General features: G+C 48.3%; 3 protein-coding genes across 3 annotated transcripts; all 3 read right to left on the reverse strand.

Moving 5' to 3' along the window:
- Positions 1-5,749: 5,749 nt before the first annotated feature.
- On the reverse strand, positions 5,750-7,436 carry LOC136540102 (uncharacterized). The gene is made up of 5 exons (XM_066532093.1): positions 7,311-7,436; positions 6,667-7,010; positions 6,443-6,569; positions 6,044-6,121; positions 5,750-5,806 (listed from the first exon to the last, which is right to left on the reverse strand). Exons 2-5 carry the CDS (start codon positions 6,817-6,819, stop codon positions 5,793-5,795), a joined length of 372 nt encoding a protein of 123 aa, XP_066388190.1. The 5' UTR covers positions 6,820-7,010; positions 7,311-7,436; the 3' UTR covers positions 5,750-5,792.
- LOC136540101 (kinetochore protein NUF2 homolog) lies at positions 7,071-8,870 on the reverse strand. Its single transcript, XM_066532092.1, has 2 exons — positions 8,059-8,870; positions 7,071-7,924 (listed from the first exon to the last, which is right to left on the reverse strand). The coding sequence occupies exons 1-2, from the start codon at positions 8,191-8,193 to the stop codon at positions 7,316-7,318; spliced, it is 744 nt and encodes a 247-aa protein (XP_066388189.1). The 5' UTR covers positions 8,194-8,870; the 3' UTR covers positions 7,071-7,315.
- A 1,550-nt stretch (positions 8,871-10,420) lies between these two features.
- LOC136540103 (laccase-3-like) lies at positions 10,421-13,607 on the reverse strand. Its single transcript, XM_066532095.1, has 4 exons — positions 13,371-13,607; positions 12,881-13,277; positions 12,473-12,601; positions 10,421-11,831 (listed from the first exon to the last, which is right to left on the reverse strand). The coding sequence occupies exons 1-4, from the start codon at positions 13,482-13,484 to the stop codon at positions 10,684-10,686; spliced, it is 1,788 nt and encodes a 595-aa protein (XP_066388192.1). The 5' UTR covers positions 13,485-13,607; the 3' UTR covers positions 10,421-10,683.
- Between the last annotated feature and the right edge of the window lie 307 nt (positions 13,608-13,914).

Below are 13,914 nucleotides of genomic sequence, written 5' to 3' on the forward strand. Positions count from 1 at the left end.
TATGAAAAAAAATTTAGAAGATTTCATGCGCGTTGTCACGTACGATGCTTACAAAACAGGACATCTCTACAGGTGACAATGTGACTACACGTAGAGATGTCCTGGTTTGTAAGCATCGTACGTGACAACGTGCACAAAATCTTCTAAAATTTTTATCATAGCCTCCACATATGATATCACGACATCTCAACAAGTTTCATGATTTTCGGACTTCGTTTGCTTTTTATAGAATTTAAAAACACTTCGCACGCAAGTTCGCGGTCATGTTTCGTGAATAAGATGTCCAAAATTTTGGGTCCGTTCCTGGATACGGCCTCACACTACACTTAGTAATATGACTATCATTTTTTGAATCATTAAATTCCATTATTCGTACCACGTGCAGTTCAAATTTATATTTTTCAAAAAAATTCAAGTAAACGAAATAAAGTAACTAAATATATCAAAAAGCCACAAAAAATCCACAAATTCTAACGAGAAGTTTCTGGTACTTTAAAAGGGCTGCACAAAAAATTTGGAGGCCAAAAACAAAAAAAAACTTTACCGAGCACCGGGGCGTGGCACTCGGCATAGGGGTCTTTGCCGAGTGCCAAGAATAAGGCGCTCGGCAAAGAGGTTTTTTTTGAATTTTTTAGAAATTTCCTCTTTGCCAAGTGCCTCAAGCACTCGGCAAAGGTATTTCAAAAAAAATCTATGCCGACGGCCAGATCGGGGCACTCGGCAAAGTTGCCTCCTTTGCCGAGTGCCTCCCTGATCCGGCGCTCGGCAAAGGGGCGGGTGGGGGCACTTAGGCGAATTTTTTTTCATGGCACGCGCCATTCCTTATCCACTCGCCCGTGACCTTCCTGGCTTCCATCCACTTCCCCCAAATCCTTTCCTCTCCCATCTTCTGCTCGCCATTGAAGTCGCCCAGGATGCATCCACCATCATCGCCGTCCCTCCGTCCCAAGCACCAGCCACCAGCACCACCGGTCCTCCACTGCCCACCGCCCCCACTAGCGCCGCCCGTCACCACCGGTGCAGTCGCCGCCTCTAGCCTCCGCATGCCCGCCGCTGCCACAACAGGCCCGCCAGCCGCCACCCCCAACCAACAGAGCCCCCCCCACCCCCAGCCATTAGCCCCTCCATGCCCAGTCACCAGGCCCTCCACCAGCCCTAGTCACTTTCGCTTCAGTGGCCAGCACAACCCTCCTGCTCCCTCTACGCCTCACCCCTCTTTCCCAAACCATACAACCAAAGTTTTCAGATCTGCAACCTTTTCCAGTGGTTGCTGCTATCGTCGGGCACCCGAAGTGAGTAAGATGTTGTATGCCCCTATATTCAAGTGTGAATGGGGGGTTTTTCTCTTTTTGTCTGAAGGAAATTTCTCGTCTTCAGTCTAAATGATTTGGGAAACATGGTGAGAGTTATAATTTCGGAGCATACACCATCTAACTTTGTCACTAGATGTGCAAGCTTCCCTCCTGAAGGCCTCGAAGTATTAGCCGGTTAGTTCCGCTAGATGTGTCTGTTTTAACTATTGTTCTGATCACAAGTTGTTCATCTACATGTGAGAATTCTTTTTTAATTCCATACTTTGCACAACATTGCATATCTGATTACACTCATTTCCTGTCTAGTTGATCACATTCTGGATATAGGCTTGTTGTGTGCTCCAATGGTAAGATATTGACTCCATGTAGTTTGAAGTTTTTTAGTATCAAATTCGTATTGAAGGTCAAGAGCACTGTTAAAATTAGCAATTATCCCATCATATTATCAATCTCATTTTAGAATTAGATCTGGTATGTAATGTGCAGTCAACATGAATTCTTTATTTCTCCAAGAGCACATGATTGTCGTCCTACATGCATTTTTTCTACTGCCTATAGTTAGCCACTTTATAGCTGCTCTGAAATTATTGGTTGAATTTTTAGAGCTGCACATGAATGATTATTCCATTATATATCCTGATATGGGCTGCAGTAGCAAGTTCCATGAATAAAAGTTGTCAAGTGTTTGCTAAAACAGCACTGAAAAAAATATTTGGTTTGATAAGATTTGAGAGGCTAGCATGTTGTTTAACTATTTATTTGCATGAATCTTAATTCATTGTTTACACATGTCTTTAGGACCATTTTAGTGTTTTGCACAACACTATAGATAGGCTTTAGAGTTTCATGAGTATGCTTATTTCAAGTTCCATACTAATCTAGCTTTGAAAACTATTTTTAGTGTACATTTCTTGTTAAGTATGCATAGCTGTTATCAGTCACATTATATTTATATTTGAATTGCAATAAAAAAGATTCTACTTCTACACTTTACCAAAGTACCTAATGAGGATTTAAACTTCACTGATTGATGCAGTCCTTTAATCTTCGAACAGATAAGCGAGTGGGGCAAGTGATGTCTTCAATAGTGTTGAGATGAGAGACAGGTGGCCAAAGAAAAGATGATGACTATTGCGTGATAACTGGTGAGTGCTGCAAGTACTTTGTGGAGGCAACAACCAATTCAATATTAGATAGTAGTTCCATGTAGTTTCATTGATTCTGTGATCAACCAATTCAATGGAACACTGCTATGTAGAAGACTAGGCTTTAGTGTTTTATTAGGAGTGTGCTTCTTTCCAATTCCATATTTTATACTTTGTGCAACACTGCAAATCAAGAGCTGAGTTACAAAACTGATTTTTATTGTACAATTCTCTAAGTATGCACTATTGTCACTCAGCAAGTCATATCATGGAATGCAGTCCTCACTTATCAAAATGTTTGTTTGCAATCAATGCTCCAAAAATATGTCATGTTGGTTCTTATTTTTTGTAGGTCATTGCAAAAAAAAAAGAGATACCACTTGTCATGCTTAAGGAAGACTAGAGTGGCTTGGTAAGATTATTCTGTGCACTTCATTTTTGCTCTAGTTGACCTGTATATCGTCTGATTGTAGGTGCACTATTAAATTATTTGCATAATTTTGTTAGTATGGATCAGATTGTTTTGGGTAATTTATTTATCCTTCAATAAAGTGCTAGAACATTTAATTTTATTTGCATAATCTAGCTGGCTATTTGTTCTTCAGTTATTGCACAACAATTAGCAGCTGTCATCTTTCAGCAACCGAATTGTTCGGATTAGTAGGAGGTGCTAGAGCCGGGTTTCTGAAATTTCATCTTCTTATGACGCAGTCGTCAGAGCCGGGTTTCCTCATCCCGCTGGCGCTGTTCCTAGCCTACAATGCGTACAACCTGGGCGAGTACAAGGACAGCCGGCTATCGGCGCACGCCTCCTTTGTATGAATTTATTTGTCATGATGGAATGTAAAAAAAATTGCCGTTTTGGGTCACTTTGCCGAGTGTTGCACTCGGCAAAGGACCCCGTTGCCGAGTGCCATGGTCACAGCACTCGGCAAAGCTGGAAAAATGGGCGCTCGGAAAGCCATTTTTTCAGCTTTGCCGAGTGTCATGACCATGGTACTCGGCAAAGAATTTTTTTAAAAAAAATCAAACTTTGCCGAGTGCCGGCCAGAGGGCACTCGGCAAAGATTTTTAAAAAAAAAAATTCAAACTTTGCCGAGCGCCGGCCAGGGGACACTCGACAAAGAATTTTTAGAAAAAAAACATCTTTGCCAAGGGCCGGATAGAGGACACTCGGCAAAGATTTTTTTATTTTTTTTAAAAAAAAATCTTTGCCGAGTGCCTGCAGGGTTGGCACTCGGTAAAGCGACCGTCAACGGGGCCGGCGCCGTGACGGTCGCTTTTCTTTGCCGAGTGCCCCCGGGGCTCTCGGCAAAGAGGGCTTTGCTGATCAATTTTTTACCATATGTTTTTTGCCGAGTGCCGCAGTCGGCAAAGGTTTTGCCGAATGCAATTTGGCCTTTGTCGAGTGCCTCAGGCACTCGGCAAAGAACCTAAATCCAGTAGTGAAAGGCATATGCATTTTTTTTTGTGAATTATACAATACAAATATAGACACTCACAAACACGTAGACATACTCATCGGCACTGAAAAAGTGAGCCAGATTATTACCCTGGGCGCACAATACAGATGCAGACACCCAAAAACACGTATGCATATACTCACACCCTCCGAAAAAGTGAGCGGGCAAATCTCAAGATTGTTACCACGAGGCATGCTTTTTTTTTTCAAATTACATGGTACATACTCACCCTCTATGCACACACGCACTCAAACCCTACCCATATAAATACCTTCGAAAGATTGAGGCGGTAATCTCGAGATTGTTACTATGGGCTTCTCACTATCAACGGGCAAATCACGAAATAAGAGCGCGACTAAAAAATCCAGAGGAATGTGAACACTCATTCCAATGAAGGACTTGCAACCAGATGAATAGGTTTTACCACAACAAACCTGACCAAACGCTCACTTCGCATGTAAATTGCCATTTAACCAGCCAATTGTCATGTTCCCCTTGTTCCACCAAAGATGATGGTAACGGAAACATATATTCTCCAAACATGTCATTACCATTTGTATTCCACTAGTGTCAGGGCGCGCGCATTCGCGCGCCCGGGGATAAGTGTGGGTATAGAATGTGATGCACGCGCTCGGGGATAAGTGTGGGTGTAGAATGTGCCGTGAAGCAGGTCTATTTATATAGATTACCGAAAGGCATGCCTATAACCAGCATGGTAGGGCATTAGAGCATTATACAAGCAAGGTTCACATAAATAGCATGGTGCATCATATACTGAATATTACACGGTTCTGTTTAGTACTAAACACACAAGACTCAGAAGTCCACTATAGGTTGCAATGTACATAGGGATTACACAATTGTCTTTAGCACTAAACACACAAGACTCAGAATTTAGGTATGTAAAGTCGTGCGCCAATGTTGAGTCATTTTGCGAAAACTAAAAAGGCAAATGTTGGAATGGAACATGGATGCCCGTGTAAACTGAGACACTCCATGGAATTGAGCGAAGGAAAACATGTAGAATTAGATACGATTAGATATGTAAGCCAAATAGGTTGGCAGGACGGCCTGGTTTTGGCGTAACTGGAATTAGAACCATATGTATTAACCTGTAGGAACCACAATCAAACAGCTGTATTATGAGCAGAGGATACATAAATTGTTCTAAGTCAACCAAATGTAGCAAATGCAGTGGACATAGGCTATGGATAGGTCTGTGGGTGTCAAAATAAACGGGAAGCATTCATCCATAGAAGAAGGGTATTGTGTGGCAAAAAAAAGAGAAAGAATTTGGCTTGGAAGCAAAATAGAAGTGCTAGATGTAAATAATAGAAGGCAAGATAAAGTGTTGTACACTTAACATCTAGTTGTTGAGCAGCTATAGCGGATAAAGGGGACAATTTCCTACAAACTCAGGTATTTCTTGGTGATTTCTTAAATAATTGATGAACAGTAACGCACTTTGGGAAAAAAATAGCGTGCAAAATTAAGCAAAGCAAGTCACTACCTGCAGCACAATTAATAGTAGTGCCTTTTTTCACTCACTGTGCTGTGGCCATTCATAACTGAACATCTAAGAAGTAAAAATGAGGGAGCAAGAGAGATTGTGCCAGTTTATGCAGGTTTTGTTCAGTGTGTAATAACAGGTTGTGTTCAGGAAGACGCATGCAGGCAAACCAATTTATTCAATCAGACTTGAATGTACGGAAGTCATCGTGAAATAGATCTGAAGAAGCAGACAGCCATACCTTACAAATAAACTGCCAATCGAATTATATGTGAACCAGAAACGAGATCCGTCAGATCAGATACTCTTTCTCCAACTGTTCAGCTGTCGCTGTATATCACCTGTGGATTGTTGAAATGGGCTACGTAGATAAGCCTGAAACCAATGAAAAGAAATCGCACCACTTAGACCATAGTAATTGAATTTAAATTCAGTCAAAAAGTTAGACGTCGACAATTTCTCAGATTGAGGTTTGGCCCCAACATTTATGAAAGCAGAGATGATAGACACTGTAAGATGTAAATTGAGGTGGGTAGCTGTATGAATGCGAACTCATTCTATTAGCCTACATTCACCTAAACAATGAAAGTCAACAGAGAGATTGGAAAATACCTTTGTTTCCCGAATAAGGTAGCAGAAAGTAGGTGTGCGCCATCGCGCACACAGGCAGGTTGCAAAAAGACCTCGAATCTGGAGAATATATAGATTATAAAAAATAAGAAGGTAGATATATAAATCTAAGATGTGCATATTACATATGTTGTTCAAGGTTTCAAAGAGCCGAGGATGGTGCATAGGTTTATATTACATGCACTGTCAGTGGAGTAGAGAAACCGGGAAAAAAAACAGAATAATGGATGCAAAGATATGGCCAAATCAAGTCTCTGTTCAGAGAATGAACTACTCGAGAAACAACTGGGAATAAAGCTTTGTATTGAGCTGTTGAACTAAGACGAAATGAGCACTAAATGATCCTCCAAAGGCAAGAAAATCGAATGCGAGTGTACTCACCAGAGGCATCAGTGTTTGTTATTTGTTGGTCCATGTAAACATGCTCGAGAAGTTCATGCGCTTTTGTGTAGTCGTTTTGTTTCAACCGGAGCAGTTCCTTGTGGTACTTCTGAGAGAGTGCAAATTCCTGTCAGTATCAAAAAGGAATCTTAGCGACACAATGATACCGAGCACAGGAGGAGCCGCGGACCGGCGGCAGGAAGCGGCGTCGGGGCGGCACCTACGCCGGTGGCCACAGGGAGGCCCGCTTGGGACGTGCTGTGCCCGGGGACGGCCACCGTCGGGGCGCACGCGCTTGCCGCAGCCCAGGGACGCCGTCGCGCCGGCAGCTCGTGGCGCGGTGGCCTCGTGGCCCCGGCAGCGAGCCGCGCGGCCATCCGGTGGCGCTTGGCCCGGCCGGCACGCCACCAGGTTGGGAGAGAGGGAGAGGGAGAGAGAGGAAGGGAAGGGTGGACGCGGCGGGGGGCGACGCCTGCGGGAGAAGAGGCGTCTGGGATCGGGACGAAACGTCGGGAAGGGGAAGAGGAGGCAGAAGCGGGAATCCCAGCTATACAGTCGGCCTTTGTTACTGCACAAAAGCTAGTAAAATATAACAATATATTGACAGAAGGTATCAACAATACGCCAAATAAGAAATCTACTCGGTGTTGTAGCTTAAGGCAGCAAGGTAGTAGTGCCAAGATTATTGACAGCAGCCATAATATGCAGGAGGTTCAAAGTTGACATATGTAAACAAAAGCCCACATTGTAAACCTCTGTTTTGCATGGATCACACAGAACACAAGAATAAAAACATACCAAGGAAAAGCTCCAAGTACCATTCTATTCAAAAGGAAGGAAAAATGCAACGCAAGACAGGAATCAGCACCTTCCTCAGCGTCTCTTCTCTCTTTTCGTCCAAGGCTTTTGATGCAACGCGCAGCGACAGCTGCTCTCTGTTGTAATCATGAAGCCTCTGCTTGAGGGCATCGACCTCCTTCTCGAGCTGGTGGACCATGGGTGCCTCCAGCTGCTCCCTAAGCAGATGTTCCTCTTTCGCCTTGCTAAGCTGTATAAGGTGGAAAATGGAAGGGAACAAAACGCCAAAAAGAAAACACACACAGGGAGAGAAAACCTAAGTATTTCCCCGTACAGAAGGCAGGAAAATGTAAAGGAGGAGGATGGGAACGCGACCTCGTCGATCTTAGCCCTGACCTCCCTCTGCCGTTTGTCAAGCGCACCGTACTCTTGGACGATGGGCTCGAGCAAGGCGAGCTTGTCCCGCCTGAAGAGGAGGAAGTTGATGAGGGCGTTGAGGATGAGGACGACACAGGGGCCATCGGCGCGGAGGAGGTCGCGGAGATTGAGGTCTCGGAACTGGATGGACTGGAGGAAGGCGTTGGCCCTCTTGTAGATCCGCGACAACCGTAGGGCGCGCATGTGGTGCTCCGGGTTGTCGACCACCTGCAGCGCCTGGACTGTAGCTGCTGGTCGGGCTCGTGGCTGCAACAAGCAAAATGCCCCCCAAAGCAAGCAAACGCAGAGATGAGGCCGGATCCAGGTGAGACGGGACAGCTCGGGGCGAGGGGAGCGTCGGGGGCGTACCCGACGAAGTTGAGGAGGAAGAGATAGAGGACCTCGGCGACGAAGCCGGGCTGAGGGTGGACGATGTCCTCGGCGTAGAGGCTAGTGCTGGGCGCGATGCCGTGGCTGTGCAGCGCCGCCTCGATCTCTGCCGGCTCGAACAGCGGGAAGGAGTAGGAGCTCGCCATCCCCTCCGCTGCGGGCACCACCGGCGAATCGAATCGAAATCGGATGGGTGGGGTGGGGTGGGATGCGATTTCGGCGGGTTTACCCCTTTCCACTCCGGCAGGCGGCGGCGTTGGGGTTTTCGTCTTCCCGCCCCGTTCTGCGCTGGAGAAACGCAGCGTCTGTGGCTGAGAAACTGAGCCCACCCACCATTGATTTTGAACACACCCGTCCTCGATGCCAGCAAGGGGAGGGGAAGGGGAACGGGAAGGGGTAGAGGAAGGGAATGAAGGGAGACAATGCACCTCCACTTGGTTCGCGTCGGAGGCCTCCCTAGCCGGGACGGCTGCACCCGTACAGCCGCGCTGGGGCTTGCTGGTCTCGGAAGGGGCGGCGACGACGATGGGGAGAGGCGGAGGCAGAGCTGGGAAGGGGGAGGGGAGGAGCACCGGCGCTGGGGAGGAGCGGCGGCGGAGGTGGGAGGGGGCGGACAGAAGCTCGGGGGAGCGGAGACGTCGAGGGAACCGGCGTCTGCGGCGATGCTTCTGGAGGAAGGGAGGGAGCGGATAGAGACGGCAACAGATATTTCTGGACGAGGTAGGATCAGCCTCCACCGTTGATCTCAGAATCAAACGGTCAGAGGATATCGGGGTGACGTGGACGGCCTGGCCGCTCGGGAAGCACTTCCGGCTTGTGTAGGGTAATGGGCTTCATCTCTTTTTTAAACGAACCGTATATGTGGGCTTCATCTAGGAACCACTATGAAGCTCATGAGATAGGATTGTGACTCCCACCTCCAAATGGCGGCTCAACAGAAGCTAACACTACATCACAAAAGCAACCGAGTAACTGACACCATGCTATTAAGACACATAAACAATTAGTAGAAAAAACACGCGCAGTACCCCCAAATTAAATTGATCCCACCAGCATGCAAAGCATGCACCTCTGAATCCATGCATCTCGATGATTCGGGATGGAATCACGCCGTCGGATCTACAGTGGAAAGTATTTTTCCTTTTATTTTAGGAATTTTGGGAACATTTCAACAAAGGAGATCTTTCACAGGTCAAACCAGACCTAAGATTTAATCTAAAAGAAATTATTAGATTGAATCGAATCTATTTGCATTAAAAAACCGATCGGAATGCGACGTGGCATACTCGAAAGCTCTAAGAAATGCATGGGAAAGAAGGTCAGATTAACCCCGAAAAAAGTGATCCAAAAATGGATTTGCCTAAAGTTTCTGGATATGTCCGACCAAAGATTTTACCCACCCAATAGTAAAATCCAGCAAATAAAGCAAAAACGGCTCCCATAGAAAGTACATAATGGAAATGTGCAACCACATAATAAGTATCATGTAGAGCAATGTCTAGCCCAGAGTTTGCTAGAACTATTCCAGTGAACCGAAACAAAATACTTTTCCTTGCTTTTGAGAATTTTTTTCCGTTGAACATAAACCCAATTTTTCCTTTTTTTTGATTCCTTAGAATCTTTTTTTTCTCTTTCTGGTGGTATCAAACTGCCACCTAATATCTTATCCGCCTCTTCAGGAAAATGAATATCTCCGGAAAAGATTTTGAGTTCTGTATGGCTTTTTTTTCTCTTCACTTTGGACCAATCCACCTAGTCGACTTCTTGTATTGTAGACAAGTGCGGGTCCCGGACACATGGTGGTGACAACCCTCCACACTTTAGGGCTGGCTTTCCTCTGCCTGTATGGGACAAAGCAATGCCAGCTCCATAATTGTGATTATAATACCAAATGAGCTATTGATAGCGTTAATCCCTGTGAAAGTTGCGTGTACTTTGACACTGTTGGCCTACTAGCATTTCGCCACTAAGCAATGATGTACTTTCTGTTGCAATAAAGACGTGAGAAATGTGATGCACGTACTACCTTTTGCTGAATGCCTCAAGCTTTATGGATCACTTAAACAACAGCAATGGCTCGTCTTGTATGGTTTTTGACATAAATTAATCAGATTGTATTGTCCAATGATTTAGAGTGCTGATCGCTGTTTGCCGGTTTAGGTGTTGTTGATTGAAGCCTCTAAAGAGAGCTTGATGTTGAGAGTTGTACGGAGGCACCATTAGTTTTTTTTAGGAAATTTAGTTTTTTTTTAGTGGCGAAGATACAATTAGTAGTTGGGTTTGTTCAACTGGAACACTTAGGCCCATTTTTCACGTATGAAACTAGCAAACGTTCAAATAGGCCTCACCCAAGCAGTTGGAAGCCCACTCACTCTAATTTCAAAGCCAAGATTACATGGTAGTGCCGAGAAAGCCCATTACGGAAACAAACCCAATGAACCTGATCTGTATTCAGTAATATACTTCCCTTCTGCTAAAAAAACAGTAATATAGTTCCCCCTTTCTTTGAAAATTCAAATCGAAATCCAGAATGCAAATGCCCAATTACCAATGCAAATACACAGCACGCGTCCGATGCACACAGCCTCCCTGTACCGCCACGTAGTCACGCACGCCAGCGAGAAACTGAGAAATCTCTACAGCACGCAGATGGGCAAGTCGAGCGGCGGCGCAATGGTGGTCTCGAGCTCGGACTCGCCGTCCTCCACCAGCAGCGCCATGGCGAGCCCGCCCGTGAGGTGCGCGTCGATGTGGCAGTGCACGAGCCACACCCCGGGGTTGTCGGCCACGAAGCGCACGACGGCCCAACCGCCGACGGGCACGCCGATGGTGTTGCGGCTGGGCGGGTCCACCAGGTTGAACTTGGCCTCGTCCTGGCGCGGGTCGTAGTTGCCGAACCCCGTGGCCAGCACGAAGAAGTGGTACCCGTGGATGTGCATGGGGTGCTCATCGGCGGCGAAGATGCCCGTGTCCTGGAACACGATCTGCACCACCGCGCCGTACTTGACGCGGTACAGCCGGGTGCCCTTCACGGGCTGCCACAGCGCGCGCGGGACGTTCTGCGAGGTGAAGTCGAAGAACACCGGCGGGAACGCCGGGAAGTCGTCGGTGAACACGCCGGGGATGTGGTGGTAGTGCGCCTGCAGCAGTGAGACGGTGTTGGGGAGCTGGAACGACACGTTGTTCATGCTCGCGCCGAACCGGGTGTTGTTGGGGCCCTGGCAGAACGGGCCGGGGCGGCAGTTGAAGAGCCCAAACCCCACGGTGGTGAACACCTCCTGGGTCACCGGGCCGGGCACCTTCACCGCCACTGGGCTCCGGAGGCTGTTGGAGAAGGCGGTCGCCGTGTTCGTGTCGTTGAACGCCGGCAGGAACGGGAGCATCGGCTGCGGCCCTGCGCGGCCGAGGTGGCCGGAGGACCTAGTGGACCGGCCTACTGGGCCGCTGAAGGCACCGGAGGTGGTGGGGCAGCCGGGGGCGTTTTTGTACTGGAAGATAGCGGTGGCGGTGGTGTTGTCGAAGGGGACGCCCTGGGCCGAAGCGTAGGCGCGCGCGGCGAGGTAGTATCGTCCCGGGGCTGCGTGCGCCGTGACGAGGACGTCGGTGGTCTGGCCGGGGCCGAGGAGGACGACGTCGGTCTCGAAGGGCTTGGTGTAAATGGCGTCCGCGGCGACCACGGTCATCCTGTGGCCGGCGAGGCTGACGAAGAGCTCTGTGTTCATGGCCGCGTTGATGATGCGCAGCAGGCTCGTCTCGCCGGCGACCACCGGGATGATGCTCGTCTCTGCATTGGGTGACACATGAACGCGTAGGCATAGCACGCGAAGAATTAGTTTGTGAGTTGGGCTGGTGGAGAAAACATGCATCATCCGCTGGTCAAAGTGGGTGACATCATGCGCATGCTTGACATTGGTTAGAATGTTTCTTCTTTACAATCTTTTATTTATGGTTTAATTCACATCTTGTCTCTTCGTATCGTCAGTTTGTATGACAGAATATAAAACAAAGCAACCAACCACCAGGGGAGCAACTGCAGAAGACAAGTGCCTGCAGTGTTTATTTACCATGCCGTACGGTTTGGACTTTGGAGAGAGACCTATGCCTGAGAGAGGCATGGATGAGTCTTTTCCAAACCGAAAGTTGCTTTGGTCGGTCTAACCAAATTTAGAAATTGTGCAACATTTTGTAGTGTTTTCTGAATCACCATTGTTCTCTCTTTAAATGATGTGTGTGTGCAGCGTCTCCTTGTGGTTGTGGTTAACTAGCATGTTCGCTTGTTGGTTTTAGCCAGAGCATATCAGTTATGGTATAATATTTTTCTCTCACAACAAACCAGCACCAACCGGACTTATCAGCCCAGAAACCAACCAATGAACAGGTTGAACAACATGAGCAACTGAATCAACGAAATTAACCGGCGCTCACCTTGGCTGGAGCACGGGAGCAAGTCTCCCGGCTGGCCGTTGATGAGGAGGGCATCAGAGACGTTGGGCGGCGCGCCGGTGATCATGGACTGGCGGAGCACAGCGATGGGGTTCCTCCTCCACCACTCGGCTGCACAAACATATGCATTCAGGCATTAGCAGAGCCAGAAGCTTTTAGGACCCCGGATAATTCTTATTATGCAAAAATATTTAGCTAGAAAATTACAGGATCTACTTCGATATAAAGAAAATTTCCTTTTGAACGTCGGTGACGAGCCCGGCCGGCCGCCCGGGGTGGCCGAGCGGTGGCTCCGCCACTGCATTCAGATCAGTGAGGCGGCGGCATTGGTGGTGGCAGCCGGCGATACAATTACCGGCGGGCTGTACTTGTGCTGTACTTGTATTGTACCTAGGATGACGGGGGCCTCCATTTGTGGCTTGGGGAAAGGGTAGGGGAGGCCCCGCCTGGGGTGGATGATGAGCGCGCCGTGCACGGTGGCGCGGAGCCAGGAGCTGTGCGCGTGCCACCACAGCGTGCCCTCCTGGCCCTGGGTGGTGAACCGGTACGTGTAGCTGCCGCCGGGGCGGATCGGGCACTGCGTCACGAACTCTGGCCCGTCCGCCCACCCGTTCCGCAGCTGCCGGAGGCCGTGCCAGTGGAGGGTCACGGTGTACTGCGCCCGGTTCACGGCCTTGATCGCCAGCGTGTCGCCACTGTACACCTCGATCGTCGGCCCCGGGAACAGCCCGTTCACCGTGACGATCTTCTGGCTCTTGCACAGCCTCTTCACTAGCGTCTCCTGGACCTGCAGCAAGCCAGCAGCAACACCAAATCATTTACCATTTTGAACAGATTGTTAGCTATTGAACCACAAAACGCAAAGCGCAGCAACACTTACGATGAACTCGTAGAAGCGCTCCTCGGCGAGGGCGCCGGGGAGAAGGAAACAGCAGAGCAAAACAAGAGCAGAGCTGCAGAGCTTCACGAGACCTGACCTCGCCATCGCAGCCATCGCTCCGAGCCTGATCGGCTGGGCTTATTGTCTCGTAAATGATCGTAAATTTTCAGTCGGAACAGTACACGATCCAGCAACGAACAAGCCCAGCCAAACGAACAGGCTGACCGGCAATGGCTGGCTGGCTGGCTTGGTGACCAAGTGCGAGACCGGCGAGCGTTATATAGAGTCAGGCAGCAACGATGGGGCGAGACCCGAGAGGGAGAGGTAGTGCAGTTGTTTGGGGGTTTGGAAGATTAGGTTTTGATTGGCGCGACTGCCACGTTTGGCCTTTAGTGTGGCGGTCGAGTACGATGTAGTTCGACCTCGCATTGCTGAATGAATAGCGAATGCTGACGGGGGAGTTGTTGCACCCACTGGTCTAGCGAACGCGTCGTTTCACCGTGCCCAATCGTTCTACTTCTACCTGTTGTGTCTTGTGAACATT

This window comes from Miscanthus floridulus, chromosome 2 (assembly GCF_019320115.1).
Source record: "Miscanthus floridulus cultivar M001 chromosome 2, ASM1932011v1, whole genome shotgun sequence".
NCBI classification, from domain to species: domain Eukaryota; kingdom Viridiplantae; phylum Streptophyta; class Magnoliopsida; order Poales; family Poaceae; genus Miscanthus; species Miscanthus floridulus.

Excerpts from the sequence above, each read along its gene's own strand:
- LOC136540102 (XM_066532093.1), bottom strand. The coding sequence starts at position 6,819 with ATGGCCGCGCGGCTCGCTGCCGGGGCCACGAGGCCACCGCGCCACGAG. Across the intron at positions 6,570-6,666 it reads GCCTCCCTGTGGCCACCGGC|GAATTTGCACTCTCTCAGAA; the intron begins GTAGGTGCCGCC and ends TGATACTGACAG. Across the intron at positions 6,122-6,442 it reads AACAAACACTGATGCCTCTG|ATTCGAGGTCTTTTTGCAAC; the intron begins GTGAGTACACTC and ends TATATTCTCCAG.
- LOC136540101 (XM_066532092.1), bottom strand. The coding sequence starts at position 8,193 with ATGGCGAGCTCCTACTCCTTCCCGCTGTTCGAGCCGGCAGAGATCGAG. Across the intron at positions 7,925-8,058 it reads AGCCCGGCTTCGTCGCCGAG|CCACGAGCCCGACCAGCAGC; the intron begins GTCCTCTATCTC and ends TGCTTGTTGCAG.
- LOC136540103 (XM_066532095.1), bottom strand. The coding sequence starts at position 13,484 with ATGGCTGCGATGGCGAGGTCAGGTCTCGTGAAGCTCTGCAGCTCTGCT. Across the intron at positions 13,278-13,370 it reads AGCGCTTCTACGAGTTCATC|GTCCAGGAGACGCTAGTGAA; the intron begins GTAAGTGTTGCT and ends GGCTTGCTGCAG. Across the intron at positions 12,602-12,880 it reads GGAGGCCCCCGTCATCCTAG|CCGAGTGGTGGAGGAGGAAC; the intron begins GTACAATACAAG and ends ATGTTTGTGCAG.